The sequence below is a fragment of the Sinocyclocheilus grahami genome, unplaced genomic scaffold, assembly GCF_001515645.1.
Source record: "Sinocyclocheilus grahami isolate Dianchi unplaced genomic scaffold, SAMN03320097.WGS_v1.1 scaffold599.1, whole genome shotgun sequence".
NCBI lineage: Eukaryota > Metazoa > Chordata > Actinopteri > Cypriniformes > Cyprinidae > Sinocyclocheilus > Sinocyclocheilus grahami.
Genome location: NW_015505778.1, coordinates 439,856 through 465,662, shown reverse-complemented (window position 1 = coordinate 465,662; position 25,807 = coordinate 439,856). Strand labels below are relative to the sequence as shown.

At 36.3% G+C, this 25,807-nt stretch overlaps 1 protein-coding gene across 1 annotated transcript in view; it reads right to left on the bottom strand.

Moving 5' to 3' along the window:
* LOC107557321 (integrin alpha-3-like) overlaps positions 1 to 25,807 on the bottom strand; it is a 35,769-nt gene that overhangs the window by 5,690 nt on the left and 4,272 nt on the right. The window contains exons 2-12 of the mRNA XM_016240706.1: positions 8,947 to 9,083; positions 7,578 to 7,654; positions 5,804 to 6,050; positions 5,617 to 5,721; positions 3,624 to 3,828; positions 2,967 to 3,160; positions 2,064 to 2,152; positions 1,737 to 1,873; positions 612 to 692; positions 402 to 469; positions 186 to 322 (exon numbers count right to left, since the gene is read on the bottom strand). Of these exons, the coding sequence (XP_016096192.1) occupies positions 186 to 322; positions 402 to 469; positions 612 to 692; positions 1,737 to 1,873; positions 2,064 to 2,152; positions 2,967 to 3,160; positions 3,624 to 3,828; positions 5,617 to 5,721; positions 5,804 to 6,050; positions 7,578 to 7,654; positions 8,947 to 9,083 (1,477 nt within the window). The remainder of the gene's footprint in view (positions 1 to 185; positions 323 to 401; positions 470 to 611; positions 693 to 1,736; positions 1,874 to 2,063; positions 2,153 to 2,966; positions 3,161 to 3,623; positions 3,829 to 5,616; positions 5,722 to 5,803; positions 6,051 to 7,577; positions 7,655 to 8,946; positions 9,084 to 25,807) is intronic.

Genomic DNA, 25,807 nt, shown 5'->3' with positions numbered 1-25,807 from the left:
AAACAAACCTGTGAGTGTGTGTGTGGGGGTATGTGTGTGTGTGTGTGTGTGTGTGTGTGTGTGTGATCAGGTGGTCTCTCACATTAACAGAAAGTTCCAGCTCTTGACATGCAGGAGCGGAAAAAGACAGCGTGTGTGTGTGTGTGTGTGTGTGTGTGTGTGTGTGTGATCAGGTGGTCTCTCACATTAACAGAAAGTTCCAGCTCTTGACATGCGGGAGCGGAAAAAGACAGCAGGCCTGTAAATGTGCTTTGCTTGTTGTCAAGGAAACGAACTCGGGCACCACGGCGATTCGGGTCAGCGTCTACTGTGTACTTCACAGCTGATGCAGAGAGAAACAAACACACGGTTAGTCCAATAAAACACAGACCAAACACTCCTGAAGCAGGCGCTCCACTTACTGATGTCCTTCTTGAAGGCTGTGTTTCCAGCGCTGAGATTGTAGCTGAAACACACCTTCACCTTTATGCTACAAAAAAAAACAAAATCACATTTAATTAATTCTTTTAAAAAGTACTACAGGACAAGTATAATATGATACATTTATGACTAAATCATATTGAAAATCAAATGCTTAAAATATTTGTTTGAATAGAAACATGTCCTCTTACCAGGAATTAACACACTGGTTTGGACTCACAATCTTTGGCTCTACTGTAAATTTTTGGGAGAGGTGGATAACCGGACGAGCCCTGAAAAAACACCCATCAAACATCACTAGTTTGGAGGTTAGCTTGCAGAACAGACTGATTGATTTAAATGCCGGTGACCAGCAGGGGGCCCTACAAGCATGCAGGGACCACATATTTGGTTGGTGTTGATGCTGGTTACAGAAAGTACATGTCTGCTGGTTGCTTGTTGCTGCTTGCTAGCAGTTATTATTATAAATCATCCATTAAAGACCAATCAATCAATCAATCAATCAAATAGAAACTATATAAAATACAATATGCACATGCATTTATCATTAGATGTATTTTTTATTTATTTGCAAATATAAATGATCTAAAAAATAATATACAAATTAATAAATAAATGAACAACTACAACAATAATACATTTTGTAGAGAAATTCTTACATAGGCACAATTTATGCACCTATTATGCACCATTATTATTATTATTATTATTATATAATAATAATAATAATAATAATAATAATAATAAAGGTATCACTTTAGAATAGGAAACACATATTCACTAGTTCAACTAGTTAATAGTAAGAATTAATGTAATTATTATTTTAATTATTATTATTATCAATGTATTTATTTTTAATTTATTTGTAAATTTTATTTGTAAAAAAAATTAAATATGTAACAAATAAATATTATAATAGTAATAGTTATAGTAATAATACATTTATTTTTTATTTATTTGCGAATACAAATAAATAGAAATTAAATAAAATATAATAAATTAATAAATACAATTTATAATAATAATAATTATAATAAAATGTCATTTTATAGAGACATTTTTGGCCACAAAAATGTGCACAGGCACAATTTATGTTTGTCTATAGAGCAAATTTCAAGCACTAAAAAGGTTTTTAAGATCACGAGAAACATACATTCACTCAAGTGTGTCCACACTTTTAATTGGAAGTGTATGTGTGTATATAAAATCTGTATTTGTGTATTTATGTGGCTTCTGTGTTTGGAAAAAGAATCGTTGAAAATCCCTCTGAATAACATGAGCATCTATAAATGGCAAACACTGCTGAAAGACTGAACCTCAAGAGAGCGATGCGGTCATCCATGGAGCCCACCAAAATGTCAGGATAATCATTTCCATCCATATCCAGTCCTCCACTGAGAGAGTAGCCGAACGTCTGAAAGCCACTGGGACCTAATGATTTCCCCTCGATCACCTAAGAGAAAGTCACATTACCCGTTCAATCACCCTCTTCTTATTCTCAAGGTCCAGATATGGTTGATTTATGTATGATCACGCACTTATCAATGACATGCAACAGTAGGTAATTGTAAAATTGTCACCCAAAAATCTTAAATATATATTTCCAAAAGTGTTCCATATAAATCCCAAGATGATTGCTTTACCTGGCTGGGTTCTGTAGTTATTCCATTTTTGCTTCCCATCCATATAAAGACTTTCCCAGAGTCTTGGAACGGAGCACCAACAGCTAAATCTGAAGACACGAACCCCAGAGCAACGTGATTAACCCTCCATGGCCTCCAGATGGAAGCATTATAACACGAATTACATAATACACTACCATTCAAAAGTTTTTATGCACATCAAGGCTGCATTTATTTCATCAGAACAACAGTAAAAACAGTAATATTCTGAAATATTATTACGATTTAAAATAACTGTTTTCTATGTGAATATGTGTTAGAGTGTAATTTATTCCTGTGATGTAAAGCGGAATTTTCAGCATCTTCAGTGTCACACGATCCTTCAGAAATCATTCTAATATGCTGATTTACTGCTCAGGAAACATTTCTTATTGTTATTCGTGTTGAAAAAAGTTGTGCTGCTTCATATTTGTGTGGAAATCATGATTTTTGTTTTTTTTCAGGATTCTTTGATAAGCAAGAAGTTAAAAAGAACAGCCCTTATTTAAAAAATAAATATTTTATATATCTTTTCTGTCACTTTAATCAGTCAATAATGAATTTAATGCATCCTTGCTGAATAAAAGCACTAATTTATTTCTTTTTTCTAATCTAAACTGAAATCTACGATCTAAATTAAAAAATCTAAAAATCTTATTGACTCTAAAACTTAGAATAGTAGTGTATTTATTTATGTATAATGAATTTAATATATTTATATATATATATATATATATTATATTTAATATATTATAATATATTTATTTGTGTATATTTACATTTTAATATTTATTATGCTTATAAAGTATAATCATATTTTATACTTTTTTATGTTGTGTTCAAACAATTGCATATTTATAACAGTAAGTCTGTAGTCAGCGTTACCTTGAAATCCGTCCTGATTGACGTCCCCCACCGCAGCAACAGCAAACCCAAACCCTGAGCCTTTTTTACCCTTCAGAAGCAAGCTGGCTTTTTCCCGGAAGGATCCGTTCTCGTTCATGAAGACGTAAACAGCTCCTCCCTCCTCCTTGTTGCGATCAAAGTAGAACGGAGCTCCAACGATCAGGTCGTTCCAGCTATAACAACACGCATCCACACAGATGACATGTTATGTCTAAATTATGAACATTTATTTTCATAGAATCCTTTCATAGCTTTAGTAAAGAATGAGAAACCTGCCATATAAAAGCATTCAGCCGTGTATCTGTTGACATGCTTAAGTATGAAGCTCAAGAGGATCTTTTCAAGGGCACATGGGGAAAGTTAGACATGCTTTGGTCTACTTCCTTTGTATTGACTTTCAAACTCAGTGAAACGTTACACAGATCCGTCTCTGTGATGATAATGGATTATTGGACATGAAAACATGAAAAGTAGTACGAAGCTGTATGACTGGTATTTTTGTGCAGTGATTCATTGGACCCCATTGACTTTTACTGTACAACTTTGTGTTCTAGTAAGATATTACATTAAACACGTTTAACAGATTAGCCAGCTATAGCATAGCTAATACAATGATTCATTTACACAGTGACCTACTCGTCATTGTTGAGGTCGGTCACCGCCAAGCAGCCGCCGAAGTACGACCCTAGTTGTTCCCCTGGGATCGTCATCACTGGGTTAAGAAGCAAACCTTGTTTTTCTGCCAGGATCACTGAACCTTTGAAATTGTCTCTGGGAGCCCCCGTCACCACAGTGTACTTCGAGCGATCCAGTAACTTTATGTCCTCCAGCACAGAGTAACCTGAAGAAAGAGATGAGCATTCTTAAACCAGCAGTGAAGCCACTTTGAAACTGTAGCTTGTCAAGCTACTACAAAATGCAACCACAGTCAAATGACTATTGAGAAAGAAGAAAACGGTAGCTATTCTATTCTATTCTATTCTATTATTCTATTCGAATAATATTTATCTGGAGTATTAAAATTCGCAATTAGAGTGACAACATTAAGCAGAACTTATTTAAACTCAAATAAAAAAAAACATATATACAAAACTTATAAAAGCAAATAAAAACAGTCTTAATATATTACAATGTTTGATGAAATGATTATTAAACAATCAGTAAATCACTAAATAAATACTGCACATATTAACAACAAAAACACTCAAATTTACTTTAAACATACTGATAAAATTATTGTACGATTCCTGATCAATTAACACTAAAACATATAAATCTATTATATAAAATTAAACAAATGTATACAAAAATGACTGATAAAATGATTTTAAGATTATCAGTCAATTAACACTAAACACTAACAGTAAAACAAAAACACTACAATTAATGCATTCAAATACATTTTTGCTCAGATTATTGTGCAATACTATTTGCAATATAGAAAAAAGACGTAAAATGCTATGAAGAAAACAATATTTGATCAAAATACTATACAATTATTAGAATATGAACACTTAATAAATACTATACATACTAAAAAACATTTTACAATTTTTTTTACAAATAAATGATAAATTAGCACTAAATAATAAAACATAAAACTCTCTCTCTCTCTCTCTCTCTTTCTAAATAAACTGAACACAGAAATACTGCACATATTAACAACAAAAACACTCAAATTTACTTTAAACATACTGATAAAATTATTGTACGATTCCTGATCAATTAACACTAAAACATATAAATCTATTATATAAAATTAAACAAATGTATACAAAAATGACTGATAAAATGATTTTAAGATTATCAGTCAATTAACACTAAACACTAACAGTAAAACAAAAACACTACAATTAATGCATTCAAATACATTTTTGCTCAGATTATTGTGCAATACTATTTGCAATATAGAAAAAAGACGTAAAATGCTATGAAGAAAACAATATTTGATCAAAATACTATACAATTATTAGAATATGAACACTTAATAAATACTATACATACTAAAAAAACATTTTACAATTTTTTTTACAAATAAATGATAAATTAGCACTAAATAATAAAACATAAAACTCTCTCTCTCTCTCTCTCTTTCTAAATAAACTGAACACAGTTATAAACGCAACACTTTTTTTTTGCCCCCATTTGTTATGAGCTGAACTCAAAGATCTAAGACTTTTTCTATGTACACAAAAGGCCTATTTCTCTCAAATATTGTTCACAAATCTGTCTAAATCTGTGTTAGTGAGCACTTCTCCTTTGCCGAGATAATCCATCCACCTCACAGGTGTGGCATATCAAGATGCTGATTAGACAGCATGATTAATGCATAAAATTACATTTTTGGTAAGATTATTGTATAATGCTATGTAACATGTCAGTGAATATGAATGAATCAGTGAATATTTTTTTAACTCCCTCATGACAATGTTTCATATTTTATAGGGTCTTGTTGTCTTACATCTCTACTCACTGGAAAAAGCAGGTCGTTACTGAACCAAACTGCTCTATTTAGAAAACATCTGAGCTACTGAAACAAGAAGAGCTTTTTTTTTATTTATTCCCCAACACTGTTATTCCCAAACATTGTCAATGTGATTCAAAACCAACAATACAGTACAGTACATACCTATGTAGATGTTGAGTCTGTCCTCGCCTAGCTTACCGAAGCTTATTTCATTGGCATCTCCGGCAAAATCAAAGTTGGGGTCTCTCTCTTTCATATGGACAGTTCCTATATGAACAGAAGAATCCCTTTTATTAACTGAAGGATGGAGAGCTGACACACCAGATTTTGTTGGTTTTCCCGTACTCACCCTGCCACACAAAGCTGCCGGGCGACCCAAAGTACACGTCATTCTCCGTCATGCCCCCTGAGATGCCCATGTTACACATGCCCTCCAGGTTCTGGTCATAGTTGAAGTCGCACAGCTCGTAAGTGTCAGACTGCCAGTAATCAGTCGGGTCGTAGGTCAGGTCGTTGCCCCGCACGTAACATTTGCCCACCATACGCTGCTGCTCTTCGGCGCCCAGAAGTTTTTTTACGTAGCGATGACCACATGCCTGCCAACAATAAAGAAGAGATGAACAACAGGAATTCTGATTAGAATTTGCTTTAATTTTTATTTTTAAAATGATTATTTGAGCCTTTAAAAAAACAGACACCAAATTATAAAGCCTGTACATTAAAACTTATAAGGTCTAAAGTTTGGAATAATTAAGAATTGTTTTTTTTTGTTTTTTTAAAGAAGTCTCTTCTGCTCACCAAGGCTGCATTTATTTAATCAAAAATACATGAAAAACAGCAATATTGTGAAATATTATTGCCATTTAAAATAAATGTTTTCTATGTGAATATATTATAAAATGTAATTTATTCCTGTGATGCAAAGCATCATTACTCCAGTCTTCAGTGTCACACGAGCCTTCAGAAATCATTCTGATATGCTGATTTGTTGCTTAATTATTATCAATTATTACTGAATAGCAATTTTTAATAGTTGTTGTTATTATTATTATTATCAATGCTGAAAACCATTTTAGTTGATTAATACTTTTGTGGAAACCATGCTACATTTTTTTTCAGGATTCTTTGATAAATAGAAAGCTCCTAAATAAAAATACATTAAAACTATCTGACTTACTGTTATAAATATGCAATTGTTTGAAGTTTAAAATATTATTATACTTTATACGCATAATAAATATTAAAATGTATATTAAAATGTAAATATACACAAATAAATATATATAAATATATTAAATATAATATATATATATAAATATATTAAATTCATTATACATAAATAAATTCAAAAATACACTACTATTCTAAATTTTAGAGTCAATAAGATTTTTAGATTTTTAACGCTAAACAAACAAACAAATCCTATTTAACTCAAACTTTTGTATGGTAGTGTAATATGATTTCCACAAAAAAAATATCAAGCAGCAAAAGTTTTCAAGATGTATAATAACAAGAAATTATTCTTGAGCATCAAATCAGCATAATAGAATGATTTTTGAAGAATCATGATACAGAGTAATGATGCTGAAAATTCATTGGAATAAATTACATTTTAAAATATATTCAAAAACAGAAAACAGTTATTTAAATTGCAATACTATTTCACAATATTATCATATGTTTAACTGTATTTTTCATTAAAATAAATTCAGTCTTGGTGATCATAAGAGACTTCGTTCAAAAACATCAAAATATCTTAATTATTACAAACTTTTGTCTATTACTGTAAAAGTACAGGACAAGCCATGAACATTGTCCCAGCCCACATTACAAAAGGGGGCCCACTAAGGTAATGAACTCCTGAAAACAGCTTCAAGCGTATTATCAACCAACAACACCTAAAACAGCTAATCAAGGTTAGTTGAAAATTACAGGCAGGAGTGTAAAAGCAGGGTTCGAACTACACTGAGGAACAGTGGCCTGAGTGCATCTGACCCTCTCATTGAGTCCAAAGGAGGGATCCATTCAATTGTGTCTGTCGATTTTAACTGATGGTCTTGCCTTTGCAAATAAACAGTCTAAAAAACAAAAAGAAAAGGAACCAAAGATGCATCTGATCTCACCAGCACATGTCCTCCAGTCCTCTGACTGGCCACGGTCACTCCCAGCCACATGCCCTCCACCATCTCTGCTGACTGCGCTGAAGGAGAAACAAACTCCATCAGACAATGATTGTATCCCTCAGTCTGCCCACAAAGAGCATCTCTCTATATGTACATTTTCACACAATGATTTCGGCAAAATTGCGCCCCCTCCATGTGGCGCCCCTATGCACTGCATATACTGCATACCCCGTTTTTGCGCCACTGGTCAACACCATAAAGCTAACATGTTGTGATTGGTAGAGTTTTGCTGTATGATTGATAATGTATTTTTAAGTATACTTTATCCAACTCTCCAAGTACTAAAGCTAAAAAGCTAACAAGTACTAAGCTAAGAAAAGTCAATAGATTTGCAGATCTATTAAAAATGGTGTAAACCAGAAAGTCACGCTCTGCGTCTGCTCAAAGTAACTTTTAGGCTGCACAGACTTCCTGTGTTGAGCGTATCATGTTAATTCTGAAGCAAATACCTGCCTACAACATGAGCCAGTCATGCTGACCTGAGAGAGGAGGGAGAAAGGCAGGCCAGAAATGTGAAGATGAAGGTCTTTTGAATAGCATGGAGTGAGACAGCACTCAGACAGGTGCATTTTATGGTTGCTGTGTTGAGGCTTTGTAAGGGAAATTTTATTATTATAGGTATTATTTGCTTCACTGTACTAAAGAGTGTTCTTATTCACTGTCCATGAGTGCTTCATCAATATGCTTGTGTTTTCGATGAGCTGAGAGATAAGAGGAAATCTGTTTAATGTGTGTGTGTAAGACAAGTGCGAGATGCTATTTTAGACCTAGCATCTTCTAAGAAATTATCTGCATTAAATACTTAGAAACACATCTTGGGGATATAGTTGAATATGCATTATGATTGGTTGAGATAGAAGCATCCTGATTTGATTAGGGTATACATAATGAGTTAAGGTATTTTATCTTTGTCACACTCTGTGGTCAACTTGAATGACTGTATGACTGTTGGCTATTTCTTGCAAGAAATAAGTATTCAAAGGACTTTCTGCCTCTTGCCTTATTGAATTAGACAATTGACACAACAGGCTTGTTTTGACTTTCACTTGTGTCTAAAACAGGAGCAGGTAATTTTGGGAAATAGATAGGACTGTCCGAGCCCTGATATACAGTATGTAGATGTTAGACACATTATCTAATCTGTAAACCGAACGCCCTAAATTTTCCATAGTCCTTTGATCTACAGTAACACTGTGAATGATATTTAGCTTCTAAAGCTAATATAACATCTTAAGTAAACCATCTTTTTTTTTAAAATTACTTTTCCTGCTTTAAGTGTAGATTTCTGATAAGTTATATGAATACCTACGTGGACTGATGAGGTCCATCCTCCTGCAGTCATCCTGCTCGATAGTGATGGGACAGTAATACACGGCTCCGGTTTCATTAATGTTGAATTTGCTGAGTTGGGGCTGGGCTTTTTCTTGGGGTGCTCCGACTAAGAGGCTACAGAAGAACAGCAAACACTCAATGAAAAACTCAAATCGATAAAATAAAAATTTTTCAGAATACAATTCATCGATTTTCTAAATGCATATTATATTGTGAACAATTCACCAGCGCATTTGTTTCATTTAAACAAAAATGGACCAGGACTTCTCCAATCATTTAGTCTGTTTAAACCACACCTCTAGAAGCTTGTGTCAACATGACTTTTAACCAGAATATGGGCCTGAACTGAAAATTATGTGCATGTAAAAGCGGTCAGCATGGTCTCACAATTGTCTGTGTAATTGTGTCACAATTTCCTCATTTTATCTTGTTAGAGAATAAATAAATTGTGGGTGGTGAAAACATAAAGAAACTGCATGAGTTCCAAATCTCAAGTGATTCTTGGAAAAAGATTAGTCTGTACAATCACTGGTCTTAAAAGTCTTACATTTGAATAAACAAAAGTGACAATGTTTCATTTAGTTCCAATTTGGATCTCAATGATCAAAACAATTGATAAAAATCCAGCACTCAAAGCACTATGCGTAAAAAATGAACGTAGAGAGTAAATTCGTAAATGCATGGTTTTATAATAGAAAAAGAATGAAGGAAAAGAGGATTAGAGAAAGCAAACAAGCCCAGACCTGAAATGAAAGGTGTAAAGAATATGGTTTACCCTTTTATTTTCTCTCCTTCCCACGTATTATTACACATTAGAATAAGTTGAGGGTAAAGCAATTCAATAAAGTGGCAGAGATGTCCTGTAACCAAACACCTGCCACCATGGCATTTGATCTAATAATAACATACTAACTAGAACTGTACCTGTTTTGGGCCCATTAATGTATAGAAAAAAGCAAATGACAAATTTATATGCAACTGAATGTAAGATTTATTAACAGTGTTTGCCTAAGGCTCTTTCTCATGACTAAGGGCTTCAGAGTCATGCGCTGCTTTGGCCTTCACAGGCAGATGGCGTCACAGAAGGGAGATTTTTATGAGGTTGCTAGGTAGCAAGTAAGTGGTAAGTGTACATATTAAACAGTGAAAGCATGTACTTGTGCTAGAACAGAAAAATCTTGTAACTTTTTAAAAAATGCTAAAAACCGTTGAATAAAAATGCTTCATTACATTATTTTTAACAACTAAGCGTTTGATTATTTATAATGTTTTATTAAAGAAGATTTTCACACAATGATTTCGGCAAAATTGCGCCCCCTCCATGTGGCGCCCCTATGCACTGCATATACTGCATACCCCGTTTTTGCGCCACTTCACAGGCAGATGGCGTCACAGAAGGGAGATTTTTATGAGGTTGCTAGGTAGCAAGTAAGTGGTAAGTGTACATATTAAACAGTGAAAGCATGTACTTGTGCTAGAACAGAAAAATCTTGCTGATTGCTTTGGTAGACAAAAGAAAGTGGAACTGAAAAAGTTAAAGAAACTCATCTCAGGATGCTTTTTGAATTAAAATTAGTCTAGCAACCGGTCACCATGATGACATGTTTTTGAAAATTCAGTATTAAACTTCAATTATAAATAAACATAATTATATAATTAAAATTAAAAACTGTGTGCAATTGAAATGTCAGTATACAACATTATTATATCTAAAAATAAAGAGCTATTGAATTTAAAGGTTTGACGACGTACTATACCTGATTGTGACGAGTGGGGCGGGGCAGAGAGCCGTGGGAACTGAGCGAGGCCGGTGGAGTAAATGCTAATGCGCGACACCTGCGCCACGCACCGGTCTCGAGTCCCACGGAGGAGCTCCGGAAGGATAAAAAAAGGAGTGATGACAGTGGTGGACGAGAGAGGACCAGGCCTGGATTTTATTTTGTGTTTATTTTATTATTAAAGTTTTGTTTGAATGTTCGCCGGTTCCCGCCTCCTTCTTCCCGACCTACGAACGTTGTTACATTGGTGCCGAAACCCAGGAGGAAGAAGGGACATGCTGCCAGAGACCCCTTGCCACTGTGGTGAATCTGCGGTGCCATCGAGCGGGGTTGGGGTGGGGGTGGCCTTGCGGACAAACTAGCTGCCGACCACCTGGAATGTGGAGGGACGGCTGCCATCCGTGAGGGAGCGGAGGAGTCGCCGCCGTTCGCCTGAGGCCGGAGCCTGCTGCCATCCGCCATGATGGGGAGGAGCAGGGAACGGGGGACTCCTGCCAGCTGCCCGAACTCGGAGGAGCCATGCTGTGCACCGGGTGGCGGAGGGGTGTCTGGCCGTCCACCGAGGGCTATCCAGTGCCGCCGCCAGGCATCGCGGAAGAGTTTACCCAGCTGCTGGAGGGCCGAGCGGCAGTGTGTCTGGGAACCGGAACAAGATTTTTTTTCCCTCTCTCTCATCTCCGTCTCTCCTCATCCTTCCATCTTCTTTCTCTCGCCTCGTCTGTCTGTCCTTACCCCCAGGTACGCCGCGGCCGCCGTGATCGGCTCCCCCGGAGGGGGAAGGGGGGGGGAGTAGAGCGCAGTCTCGTGGGTACCCCCTGGCTTGCGAGGGGCGATGGGGGTATGTGACGAGAGGGGCGGGGCAGAGAGCCATGGGAACGGAGCGAGGCCGGTGGAGTAAATGCTAATGCATGATACCTGCACCACTCACCGGTCTCGAGTACCACAGAGGAGCTCCGGAAGGATAAAAGGAGGAGCTACGAGAGTGTTGGACGATAGAGGACCAGGCCTGGACTTTATTTTGTGTTTTGGTTCTGTTTGTGCGTGACAGTCGTCCGCGAGGGGCTGTCGCGCTGTTTTATATTTATTTTATTATTAAAGTTTTGTTTGAATGTTCGCCGGTTCCCGCCTCCTTTCCGTGACTACGAACTTTGTTACACTGATATAAATACAAATTAATTTATATTGAATCAAATCGAGATCAGAATCGAATAAAGAGCCTGTAAAACAGCCATAAAAAAGAAAACAAACAAGAAAAAGTGGGAAGAAACAAAGCAAACTAGTGTGCTACTGTACATTTTACAAACATTAATAGATTTAAGGCCCAAAACATTAATAGACTTAAAGCCCGTTCATAGCAAAAAACGATAAATATAAAGATGATTAAAACAGTAACTATATTACCATCCACACCAACAATGAAAACATGCTTTTATCATGCTTTTTCATGCATTTATTATAAGCGCTATTTATGTTGTCTGCTTTGTTCGAGTTCTTTAAAGTCCGAACACTTCTGATTGGCTTTCATTGTTTTTCTTTTTTTAGTATTCGTCAACTAAAAAAAAGAACGTTCTGAAAATGATTGCAAAAGTATCGTTCCTCTGTGTCTTTACATTTATTCATTTTAGCAGATGCTTTTATCCAAAGCAACTTACAAATGAGGAAAACAAAAGCAACAAAAGGGCAATAATATGTAAGTTCTGTGACAAGTCTCAGTTAGCCTAACGCAGTACACATAGCAAGTTTTTTTTTAATAATAAATAAAAAGAAAACAAGAAGATAGAATAGGAAAAAGAATAGAGAATACTATTAGAGTAGTTGTGTTAGAGTGTTTTTTTTAAAGAAAACAAGCTGTAAGAATAGAAATAGAATAGAGAGTGCAAGTGTTAGAGGGTCGAGTGTTTTTTTTAGTTTTTTTTTTAGAATTAGAATAGAGAGTTGAGTGCTAGAATTAGAGGGTCAAATGAAGATGGAAGAGATGTGTTTTCAGCTGTTTCTTGAAGATGGCTAAGGACTAAGCTGCTCGGCTTGAGTTGGGCAGGTCATTTCACCAGGAGGGAACAGTTAATGTAAAAGTCTGTGAAAGTGATTTTGTGCCTCTTTGGGATGGCACAATAAAGCGACGTTCACTTGCAGAACGCAAGCTTCTAGAGGGCACATAACTCTGAAGTAGTGAGTTTAGGTAAAGGGGTGCAGAGTCAGTGGTGATTTTGTAGGAAAAACATCAATGCCTTGAGTTTTATGCAAGCAGCTATTGGTAGCCAGGTCAAATTGATGAACAGATGTGTGACATGCGCTCTTTTTGGCTCGTTAAAGACTAATCTTGCAGCCGCATTCTGAATTAGTTGTAGAGATTTGATAGAATTGGCTGGAAGACCTGCTAAGAGAGCACTGCAATAGTCCAGCCTGGATAGAACAAGAGCTTGAACAAGGAGCATGTTCCGAAAGAAAGGGCCTGATCTTCCTAATCTTGTACAAAACAAATCTGCAGGACTGGGCAGTTTTATCAATGTGGTCTGAGAAATTCAGCTGATCATCAATCAAAACTCCATGGTTTCTGGATGTCTTTGAAGGAGTTATGGTTGATGTGCATAGCTGGATGGTGAAATTGTGATGAAGTTATGGGATTGTTGAAACTACAAGCAGTTCTGTGTTGGCCAGTTTGAGTTGAAGGTGATGGTCCTTCATCCAGCAAGAAATGTCTGTTAGACAAGCTGAGATGCGAGCAGCTATTGTCATATCATCAGGATGGAATGAGAGGTAGAGTTGTGTGTCATCAGCATAGCAGTGACATGGAAAGCCATGTTTCTGAATGATAGAACCTAGTGATGTCATGTAGATAGAGAAGAGAAGTGGTCCAAGAACTGAGCCCTGAGGCACCCCAGTAGCTATAGATAAATTCCAATAAATCCCTTTATTGTCAGTTGTGGTGTGGTCTTTCCCATTCTCACATAATTAAAATGATTATTTAACATTTAAAAACCAATTTAAAAAAAATGTATATTAAAACATGATTTTATTTTATTTTTTCTTAATGTGTAAAGCTTATCAATAAGAAAAAAAAATGTTTTCCTCCTTCTTTCGATATTAACTTTCAGTGATGCTAACCACAACATATTAGCCCTTGGAGTGAAGAAATTCAGCTTCTGCTCTGAGAAGGTGTTATTGATGTCATGAGAGATGGGAGCTATTTCTGAGGCCTGGGGACACTCTCTATCACCAGGTGTCAGCACAGTGATCCTAGCAAGAACAGTTTGGACTTGTAGAGTCGTTACACTCGAGCACATGCCTCACTGATAGCAGAGGATAAAGCTTTTCTTAGACAAACTGAGGCACAGTATCTACTGTTTGAGATTGTTTTTTTGCAAAAACTTTTGTTAGAAAAGCAGTAGAAGTTCTGGGTGATCTTCTAGTGGATGTTAGCAGAAGACATTCCATTCTGAGTATCACTCACACAGTGAATACAGCCACCATAATGGGCTACGGGTCTTAAAGGAGTGCAGTTTACTCAAGTTCAGACAAGACCCCCACAGTAAAATGGCATTACAGGAATTTTTCACAGGTGACAGTGCTGAACCAAACCTGCAATCAGTCATGACTAATATTTGTCAGTGGTTTTTGCAGAAATGACTCTCCTCCCCAAACTTAAGTCCGTCTCATACTAACACCGATACCTTGCTAAATAACTAAAACAAAGGCAGAAAGGCTGGCTACTACCTACATTTTGGCAAACTCCAAAAATTTACCTATACATACAATTCACTGCAGTTACCAGCTGAAATTAACACTAGTGACAGTAAAGCAACAAAAATTTTATTAATTTTAACACAAATTGTGGGGCAGATTTTCTATCAGTAAAGACTTATTTTCATACATTATGTTATAACCTCAAAATAATTTTATCGTAGTGCATGTTTTGTAAACGAACACATTTTGACATCTGCATCACATAACCAGTTCTATTTGTTTGGCTTTTGTGACGTAGTAAACTTGCTCAGTAACACACCTGGTAAACCACTGAACTTGGGTACGAGTCCAGTGGAACACAAGTCACAATGATGAGTAAATAATTTCAAAGATTTGTAGTTCCAAGCTAAAATGGCATGGTTGCATCAGCAGATGTGTTTATATCTCTCGTTTGGTTTTTGCAAGAAAAATATGCACCATTAATGAAAAATATGGACAGTATTTTTTACTTAAAGTGTACATTTCAATTACAGGTGACCTTTCTCAAATGGTGCGTTCAACTTGAATTGCGCAGACCAATCGGTGTATGACATCAAAACACCACAAGATTGATTCGAAAGCAAACTGAGCCATCTGCTCTCTAATCACTCTCACGGTACTTTGATGTCAAACACCAATCTGTCTGCGTGGCGCTGCTTCAAGTCAAACACACCTAATGCCTGATTACAATGCTAAATCAAGGAGCCGCACTGGATGCTGTAAGTCACATGATCCCAGTCACATGGCAAATCAAGGAGCCATATTGAAACATGTAAGTCACATAACTAAAAACATGGTAACACCTAAATATACTGTATTGTATACTGTATTGTAGTTAAAAAGTAGGGCTGCACGATAAATCGCATACAATATTTAACGCGCATCTTATCAGTAAAGCCGGTTCTGTAATCAGCATTATATTTACCGCTGATTACAGAACCGGCTTTACTGATAAGATGCTCGTTAAATATCGCATGTGATTTATCGTGCAGCCCTATTAAAAAGCATTAAATAATTATAATAGCAATGTAGCCTTACTGTTTTCTTGAGACCCACAGTAGCTGCATTTCCATTACAGATCTGCACAAAACTTTTACGATATTATAGATGTCGATAAAAAACAAACTATCGCGAAAAGACGGTGTTTCCATTAACCAATGTTATGCGACTAAAATGTAATTTTTTCCTCTCACGATAAGTCATGGCAACAGATGTTGGTAGGTTTATGTATATCACGGCCACCACACTAGTCAATATTTTCAACTCACAATTTCAATTTGCGCAATTTGAAGGGCAATGGAAACGCAGCTAGTGATACTACTACTGGGCCATTTATGTAGCCCTGTTCCCATGTGTGTAAGTCTAATGCAGCCTTCAAATGCAGCTAGTAGGCTCCTGCCTCGCTATAACACGTCACACATTCAATTCAGACACTACAGCGTAACCAAAACAAACAGACAATGGACGACCTGATATGCTCCTGTTACATTATTCTTTACATATTTTAAATCACTGCAAACATGTATGACTTCAGACTGTATAAACACAAAAGAAGATATTTTGAAAAACGTTCAAAAGGCCTTGGATCTCTCGATCACTCACTACCAGCTTTATCTGAGATTCTACAGACACTCCCAGAGCAGGAGACAATCACAGATATGGGCATCAAAGCGTGTGTGTGTGTGTGTGTGTAACTGTGTGAGAGAAAGAGTGAATTGAGAAATGACTGTTCCCATACAGAAGAAAACACAAATGAGGTATCTTTACAAATGAGATGGAGAACTAACACAGACCTATGATTAAGAGTAAAGTTCATCATTTCTGTGTGACTAGCGATACCAAACAAGACGAACCTGCTGTCCTCCATGATTCCTACTTTTACTGAGAACAAAGCACTTGAACATGTCATTCAAAATCTGTATGAGGTTCAAAAAATTGACCTCATTGACTTTAATTTTATGGAAAAAAGAAGAAACATTTTGCAGAATATCTTCTTTCGTGTTCCCCAGAACAAAGAAAGTCACGAAGCTGTGTGAATGATGACAGAATGCTAATTTTGGGTGAATTATCCCTTTAAAGGAATTGTGCAATGTAACATCTTTCGCCATCAACCACAGCAATTTGTGGAAAAATGAAACATAAAACATGACCTCAGTTTGTCCCAGTAATGCTGTGAGGAATTAGGGCATGTCATGCTATGCTAATCTGAAAGCAGGCGTGTTTAGTGAACTGTGAGACTGACATTGAGAACAGGCAACACTGTGACAAGCTTCAGCTTCACAATATAGTGTGATTTACAGGCCCGATGTAAAGCTGTTTGCTTTGTAGGACAATGTTAGGTGGTTTATTTTTAGTAGCACCAGGTGAAGTATCAGTATGTTGGAGTATTGTCAAAGATATTGATGTTTCAACACATATCGATACTCCATCTCTGCATGTGCTGTGAGTTTAATGTGCATTTGGGAGTGCAACATTTTAGCCCTGTGACAAGGTAACAACTTTTAGACTCATACTGATCCTCACCAAACTAATTAGATTAGATACCCAGACATATTGTTTGAGACTGAACACCCAAACAACCCGCATGGCTCAAGATCACCGATTCCCCCACAGACACTCTCTCTTTAATCTATATAGAATGGAGATGTGATCTTTACGCCCTAACGGAGACATGATTGAGCTGATATCAGGTCATTCACAATGCATGTCATTTTTGGGGAAAATAAAGACTATTTTTTGCACCTATATTTACGAAATAGTTTATTTTTATTGTTCAATATTTCTATGATATCTCAAATTCACACTCAAATGTGTCTTGATTTAATTTTTTATACTTTTTTATGTATTTTTATTATTTTAGAAATATTTAGAAATATAATACATAATATAATAATATAAAATATCTATAATAATATATTAAATATTATTTATATATTATTTAATATAACCTGAAAGACATCAACAGCCCTGATGGAAGACAAATCTACTGGCACAACAATACTTCAGACAAGACTAAAAAGCACAGTCACGCCAGGGCTTCTTCTCCACTCCTCTCTGATGTCGATTATTTTCTATAAATAGATTGTTCAATGGATTAGATTATTGGTGATTGGATTATTCAGTGAAGTTCCCTGCCGACCAGATTATCATTTCAGTACAAATACCGTAAACAGGCTAATACAACCTCTCAGATGGCATATTGAATTTGACAATACAAGCCAGGAACAAAGTCCTTAATCTATTTAGCGTTTTGTAAATGGCATAATTACTACTCTGAGCAGGAGAGTCACAACCTGATTATGAAGCATCTATCAACATTACTGCCATTCAACTGTTCATAAATTCAGAAATATATTAAATGTTACCACTAAGCAAAAGTGCAGTTTCCTCTAGGCAGAGAAATATAATTGGTGTCAAAATGTCGGATATTTGCAACATTTTCATAATAGAAGATTTCATTTTTTCCCCCATAATCTCTACCCTGAGACCAAAAATGTCCAAAAGTAGCTAAACTGTTCTATCAAACTCAGTATAATGCTTCATCTTATTTTGACCTAGTCATTTTTTTTTCAGCCTTACAGTTTTTGCATATTACTAGTAACCACCTAATCTTTCTTCAAACCTCAAATCTTTCTTCAAACTGTTTTCAACTTTCAGAGAAAGCACATTTCTTTTGGCATAAGCAATGAGATCATTACAGTATATCAACTCAATATTCACTAAAAAGAAAGTAGTTCATTAATGACCAGGTCAAAATGATCCCGTCCCAATGTTGACTAGCTGCTTGCAACATCCTCCATCACTTGAGAGCTGATGTTGTGTCTCTCAGGTGTGTGTCTATACATATAGGCACATCTGTCAATGGCAGCTCCAGCAGGCAAACACCCTAGTTCAACCCTTTAGCATTCCTGTAAAATTTGCCTAAAATGCCTAAAACACGCAGTGTACCGTCGGCGATACAGTGGAACGCTAACAGGATAAACACTGCATCAAATATTGCATAAGTGATTATAGAATTAACTGATCTCTCCATGCTTGTCAATGGTCCTAGTTATCCATTTAATTCTGCAATAATTGGCCTATTTTGTTAATTAATTAATTAACGATTTTCACATTTATCAAGGAAACAACAGATTCCAGTATATATATATATATATATCATTTTTTATTATTATTATATTATTACAGTTTACAGTAACTGCACAATTTTTTCTCACTGCAATGCATGCTGGAAACTCACTTCTCAGCAACATTGCAGACAACCAGTTGGGACAATATTTGGGGAAATTCTTTTTTTTTGTTTTGTGTGTGTGTGTGTGTGTGTGTATAGTTTGAAGTAATTCACATTTCTTAGCATTTGTGACTCAAAAGTTCCTGTAACCTGGCAAATATGTAGTTGCTTTTTACAGTGTAGGTTTTTACTAGACTGCCTGGAAATAAAACTGTGGGCGAAGTAGCCAGTTTCTATAATGAAAGATTTGATGAAGAATTAATGACTGGATTTTCAAAAGTTCATCAGGTTTAAGCATTAGTTATTTGAAAAACCCTTAAATTTACAGTATATGATGAACATAATACATGGACCCTCATTTGTGCATGTTACCAATGCAAGATAACTGAAATGTGAAATATACCAGGTATTTTCAGGATAAATAACTTGGGAAAATACTGCAGATGATTATGCTTAATAATTTGAAATTAAAATGGAAAATGCTATAAAAATACAATTAATCGTGCAGGCCTAGTCAAAGTCCTTAGTCAGATTATCGTAGTCTCAGGGCATTTCTTGGCCTGAATAGGCTTCAATGTGTACCAGACTTTATGCCAACAGTGAGAATTCTGTCTGAGCGAGACTGTGACCTGACCACAATGACCTGAGCAAAATACATTTCATGGTGACCTGAACATCTTCAGCTGAAGTTCTCTAATCCTTACAGGATAGGGGCCCCAGAAAATCACATCCAGCACTTCTCCCTTGCCCTGTAGGAGACTTCAATAGCTGCTGAGCTGAAACTTGTTTAGCTCATTTGTGCTGGATGCATCGTTGCTTTCTTATTGGTAGAAGTGGGAGTGCTCAGATGAATATGCAAAATATGCCGACTAAAGACTGCAGCCCTGCGCATACCTAAAGACAGTATTTTGCCTTCAGCCATGCTGGTGAGCGCTCAAAACAAAATAATTGCAGACTACAAGGTTGTCTTTGCCCTGATATTGGGAAATAAAAATATAGATGCGACGGTGCTTGGGGAGACTTCCTGTAGCAGATCAGTCATCGTGCGAAACCATCAAAGACGCTGAGCTTGAGTATTATAGAGTGTGCTTGACTTAATCAAAAATATTCCTAGAGTTTACAAGACCAATCATCATTCAGTATGCAATTGACTGTAAGAAAAGACCAATCGTGATTCAGTATGCAAATGTTATGCTACAAATTAATGTTTAAAGGGGTCATATGATGCAATTTCAAGTTTTCCTTTCTCTTTGGAGTGTTACAAGCTGATTGTGCATAGATAAGATCCCTGAAGTTGCAAAGACTAAAGTCTCAAAACCAAAGAGGTATTCTTGATCAAAGTTAAGAATCTGCCACGCCCCCCTAAAACGGCTCGTTCTAACACGCCCCCACATATCTACCTCACTATGTGGAAATATTTGCATAATGCCGTCCAAATGTGCACGCAAAGAAAGAAGGCGTGGTTTCAGTAACCGCAGTTAGTGTTGAAGCAGCCATGTCAGGGAGACTCTGTGTGTTTCGAGGCGAAAGCAAAAGCACTTGATTTGGCCTTCCGAAAGTAGATGCATTTAGGAATCTTTAAGATGACTTACAACAGAACAGCAATGCATTTTATGGACGACCGTTTCGTGAACCTAGGAAAGGAGATAATTCTGACTTTGCTATGACAATCTAGCGCTTTTGAATTAGCTACTGTTTTGTTATTAGTTTAAGTATTTGCTATTGACTGTTCAAATGCGGAGTTTTGCGCATTGTGTGTGTGTGTGTGTGTGTGTGTGAGAGAGAGAGAGAGAGAGAGAGACAGGGTCACATCACAGTGGAGTCAGCTGTCTTAACCATGACTTGTGTACTCCAAACACATACCAGCTTCATCACTGTGTCTGTCACGCGACTCTGTCGGGCTCGGTCTCTACATTTATTTTGGTGACAGATGAAGCTCGTGTTTTTTGAACATTAAAGCATGTCAACATATTCTGTTACACCAAATACACAAAATAATGATATTTAAAAAAGCATCATATGATCCCTTTAAATTGAGTATGTAAAGTTATTCAATTTATATTAAAGGCACAATATGTAAGATTTTTTTATTAAAATAAAACCACTAGAAGAGTGTTATATATTTTGCTGACTTGTGTACTTACAGTATCCCAAATGTTTCGAAGAATGTTTAAATCCAATTTTAACTAATGACACGGACCGTTTCCATAGTGTCATTGTGTCGCCTGCCAATGACGTCATAACCCCTCGATTTCCGGTTTGGTAGAAAACATGGAAACACCAAAGACGCTTTAATATGTTGTGCGTTTTAATAGACCACTGACGACCGCACAGAGTAGCATTATAACAGAACTTTCAAATGTATCTAGTATGATAAAACAGCGCTGCTTTTTTCCCCCCACATACGCACGACCGGAAGGCCTCGTTTCGCTTCGATGGCTTTCAGCCTCACCCTGCTTCATTCTACTACGTTAATAAATCATTAGCTCATCCATGAACATGATTTCTGCCCGAGTCCCGTCGGATTGCATCGGCTGTGGGGATGAAGACCACAACTTCCCATGATTCCACACTCAGTCACGGCGTCATCAAACTATGTCTTTTGTCTATTTGTTTATTTTGAATACGCGCCCTCTAGTGGCGAAAATTACATATTGTGCCTTTAAATGAAAACATTTCAAACTTAAGCTGAGGTCACATTTACCGTTTTTTGGTTAATTTTAATGGGCCAAATACAGTAATTTTATACAAATCCACGCAGTTGTGAATTTAGTGCGACGGTGAAAAATTTCCCCACTCAGATTTGGCAATAGGTTCAAATTTGTCATTAATTTGTGGATTCGCCATGTTGACCAACAGAAAGCTGCTTTGTTCTCTTAGCTGTCCTTTTACAGAGGATTAGAACAAATCCTAAGCAGAATGTTTGAAGAATATCAACAGTTTTGTTAAAAAGCGACCTATTTTAAGGATAGTATACAGCCGCTAACATCTTAATAAACCATTATAGGCCTTAAAATCATTTCATTCTAATCAAATGTGGAACAAAACAGCCACATGCATTTGTGTTGTGAGAAGTGTTTGCGCTCAGGGGGGACCCTGGGGTCATCTGATTTGTATTCTCCTGTATGTGTTGAAAGGTGGGCCCGTTATATTACGTTTCCTGAGAGCTTTGAGTAATGATGAGCGAAAAAGCAGACGTATCCAGTTCCCTGGGTGACCATTTTCACTTATGCATGAGACACCTTCACTCCTTCTCATCTGATATAATCTGCTCAGAGCGGTGAGGACTTCATGATGTTCCCAACAGGGGTCTTTTGATGGCCAGATACACTACAGCTCAGCTTATGATGATATGTAAAACAGACTTCAGCCCCAAATGTTGTGAATCACTAATGCTGTTAGAATATTTACTACTACAAAATCATCCAGAACAACCTAGCAACCATTTAGCAACACGCTAGCAACAAAATAAACAATATAGGAACATGCTGACAAATTCTAAATGGACAAGCACAACTCCCGAGTCAGAAAATGTATAACACTTTCTTAGAACAACAGATGCTTGACTGGTGTTTTTCATTATTTTTGTTACACAAAATAATGCATCATCTCTTAAAAGACTGACATCATTCTGAATAAGATGCAAATAAACCTTCAGTCAAAATGAAACTACCCGTTCACAACAAGAATGAATATTATAACAGTAACTGTAATGATAAATATATAGTTCAGTCATGAAACTCTAGATGGCGCATTCTGACGGGGTGTTAACGTAACTGATGATATTCAGAGAGTTAAACGACTTGGCACAAGCTGATTGGTTCATGCTGCATATGCAGCCAATGAGCTTACTGCCTTGCATTTATATGGCTGGCTAGCATTCATCAAAAATGTATATTCATCAAAAATTCACTTTTAGAAAAAATGTCATACTGGTTTGGAATGACGTGAGGGTGAGCAAGTGATAATTTTTTGACAAACTAGCATTCAAATTTGTTCCTTAAAGGGATAGTTCACCCAAAAATGATTTACGTGAACTCGCCTGCTTGAGTGACCGGAAGCTGGAGATTACAGTTTATACATTCATGATATTTTTCTTACACTATTCTATTACAGATTTCGCTTCAGAAGGCCCGGAGCCGTGTGGAGTAGTTTTATGATGGATGGATGGATGGATGCACTTTTTTCAGCTTCAAAAACAGGGGCACCATTCACTGCCATTATACTGTTTGGAAGAGCCAGGACAATTCGATTGGATTCGTCTGAAAGAGGATTGTCAGATACGCCTAAGATGCCCTGAGGGTGAGTAAATCATGGGCTAATTTTCATTTTTGGGTGAACTATCCCTTTAAGGCTTTTTCATTGTGCAAAAAATTGAATTGGCACAGGCTTACCACTCAAATTTAGAAGTATTCAATTCTGCTGATGTCTCGAATGTCTAAATGGTAAATGTCATTGTCGCTACATTCAGATTCAATATTGAAATGGATTAGACACAGACTCATCAGTCAACAAGTCAGCACAAAATCCTACAGGGTATCATCACGGGACACAGCTGGAGCTTTCAAAGACCCACACCTGAATCAAACAGAGGAACGGCTCTGACGAAAATCGAGAATGCCGGAGGGTTGCCAAATCTCACGTATTCATGCCATGCACTGAAGCCTCGTGAACAGCTCATTCTCTGTTTATTCACTCATAAACAATGCCTTCCATACGCATTTTTCTCATTTAAATATAGCGACACGTAATTAATCTTGGGAATGTGAAAGTCTGTGCAAACATTTGCCCTAGAGGTCATTAATTGTTTTCTATCTCACTGTACATAAACAATCAGAAAGAGGGAGGTATGCCAGCGAGGATTGTGGGCGCTGAGAATGAAAAACCAGTGAAAGAATTTGAATTATTTATGGAGCAAGAGTGATGTTTTATAAGAGGGAGCTGAAATGTTTAAACTCTCATTAACGGATGTATTTTGAGAGAGAAGATGATGCCGATCAAATTAAAAAACATTGCCTTGAGCTATAGTTCGCAGACAGTAGAAGTCTGGCCCAGCAACACATTTTCCTTCATTTAATTATATGTGTGACTCAGAGGAATCAGACCCATTGAACTGTTCTTACTCTCCATCAAAAAACAAAAGCACAGCATTTAATAAACTCTTTCTCTCTGAGGCGCAAAATGCATGTCTGTCTGTCTGGTTTGCAGGCCTCTAATAGAGCCGTAATCCTCCTCTCTTTGAGAGGTAGCAGGTTCCCAAGCGGCTCTGCCTCTGTTTCGGTCCTGTCTCAACCTGCAACCACGGCAGGTCCACTTGAGCAGGGCAGGATGAGGAATTCTCAGCATTCCAAAGGGTCAGAGGACTGGAAGAACCAATCAAAGAGCCGAACACAACACCAGCAGCTCCTGCACAGGAAGAGAAGATAAAGCAGCACTGGGCACTCCATGCTGAACGAGCTGTTTAAAGAGGTTGTAAGAGAAGCATATTTGTTTTGTGCTCTGAAAGGCTGCCATCTCCAAAAAGGGATCAAGTCGGGATATGAAGAGTTCACTCTGGCAGGCTTAAAATTGGCTTGACATTAAATTTGACCCCTTATACTTTCTTAAAACATATTCTTTAAGAAAGCAACCTCTTTCCTTCAGCACCTGTCAGAGACGACTTCTCATCATGCAAACATTAGTAATGGATAAAATCAAGTAAAATACATCAGATTACATCAGAAAGCAAAAAGAGTTACAACAACTTTTCCTGTTCATTTTAAGTTCTCGTTTGGTCCAATTACCTTATAAATTGTCCGAATTATGAGACTCTCCATAACTAAAAATAATCAGAGAAGTGAAATGTTTTTCTCACTTTTATTCATTTTTAATTTAAAAAAATGTCTTTTAATTTTTATTTTACATTTGTTTACATTTTTTTTTAGCAATTTTTAGCTTTGAAATGTTTTTAGTTTTAGTCAGCGATAAGTTATCACAATATGTTTTTGTCAATATTTAAATTAGATTTTATTTTTCTATTTTCATTTTTAGTTTGTTTGAATTATTTTATTGTGTTTTGTCATTTTTTTTTATTTTTGTCTTTTAAAAATGTTTATATAGTTTTCATTCAATTGTTTTATAAATAACAAATTATTTTATTTTAGTAAAACCAAAGACAAATTTGAAATGTTAAGGTTTTTTTCCAAGTAACAATTTTTTTTATGGTTTTAGTTTTAGTTAATGAAACAACATGTTATTCCCTAAAAAGCCCTAAAAGGCACATCCTTCAACTCCCTTGTCTCTTCCAAACTTACACTTCTCCATTTTACACTAAAAGCACTAATGCAATGTCAATGCATGTTGTTAAGTGTGTGATCGCCTGCACTTCTGGATTATTTAAATGTTCACATTCCTCATGCTCAACTAAAACCAGATCTAATTGCTGTCTCTGTGGTGAGAAAGTGCAGACATTTGGTATTTGGTTGACAAAATGTAGAAAAGCAGCGAAAAGAGAAATGTGTTTCTCTCTTTTCACTGAAAAAGCTTTAGTTTGAGCCAGCACATTCCATCTCTCAGGACATACGGAGGGAAGAAAGGGTTCTGGGCAGTGTCCTGCTCGTACAAACATGGACTACAGCAAAGAGAGATTTGATTAGATCTCTTTCATAAGATGCATCAATGCCCTCATGCAGCCCAACTTCAGTTCAGCTCTAAAGCACCTCAATAATGCACACCTGAGAAGAATCAACCATAAAGAAGAAACATTTTCAAAGATGAAATACTGATTTTTTTTTTACATGTATATTTCTCATCGAAATCTCATATTTAGATATATTATACAGTCTTATTTTCTTACAATCTTTTTTATTGCAACTTAATGAAAATCATCCTGTCTGGGCACGATAAAAAAAATTAAAAATAAAACAAAACTAAAATACAATAAATAAATAAAAACGTAGCTAAACTAAACTAAAATAATAATGAATTAATCAGAATACACATTTTGAATCTATTTTACAAACAATTAAACAAATTAGCATTATTATCACTATCTAGCTATCTAGCTATCTATCTATCTGTGCCTATAATTATTTAATTAAATTAAATATGATTATTTATCATATTTA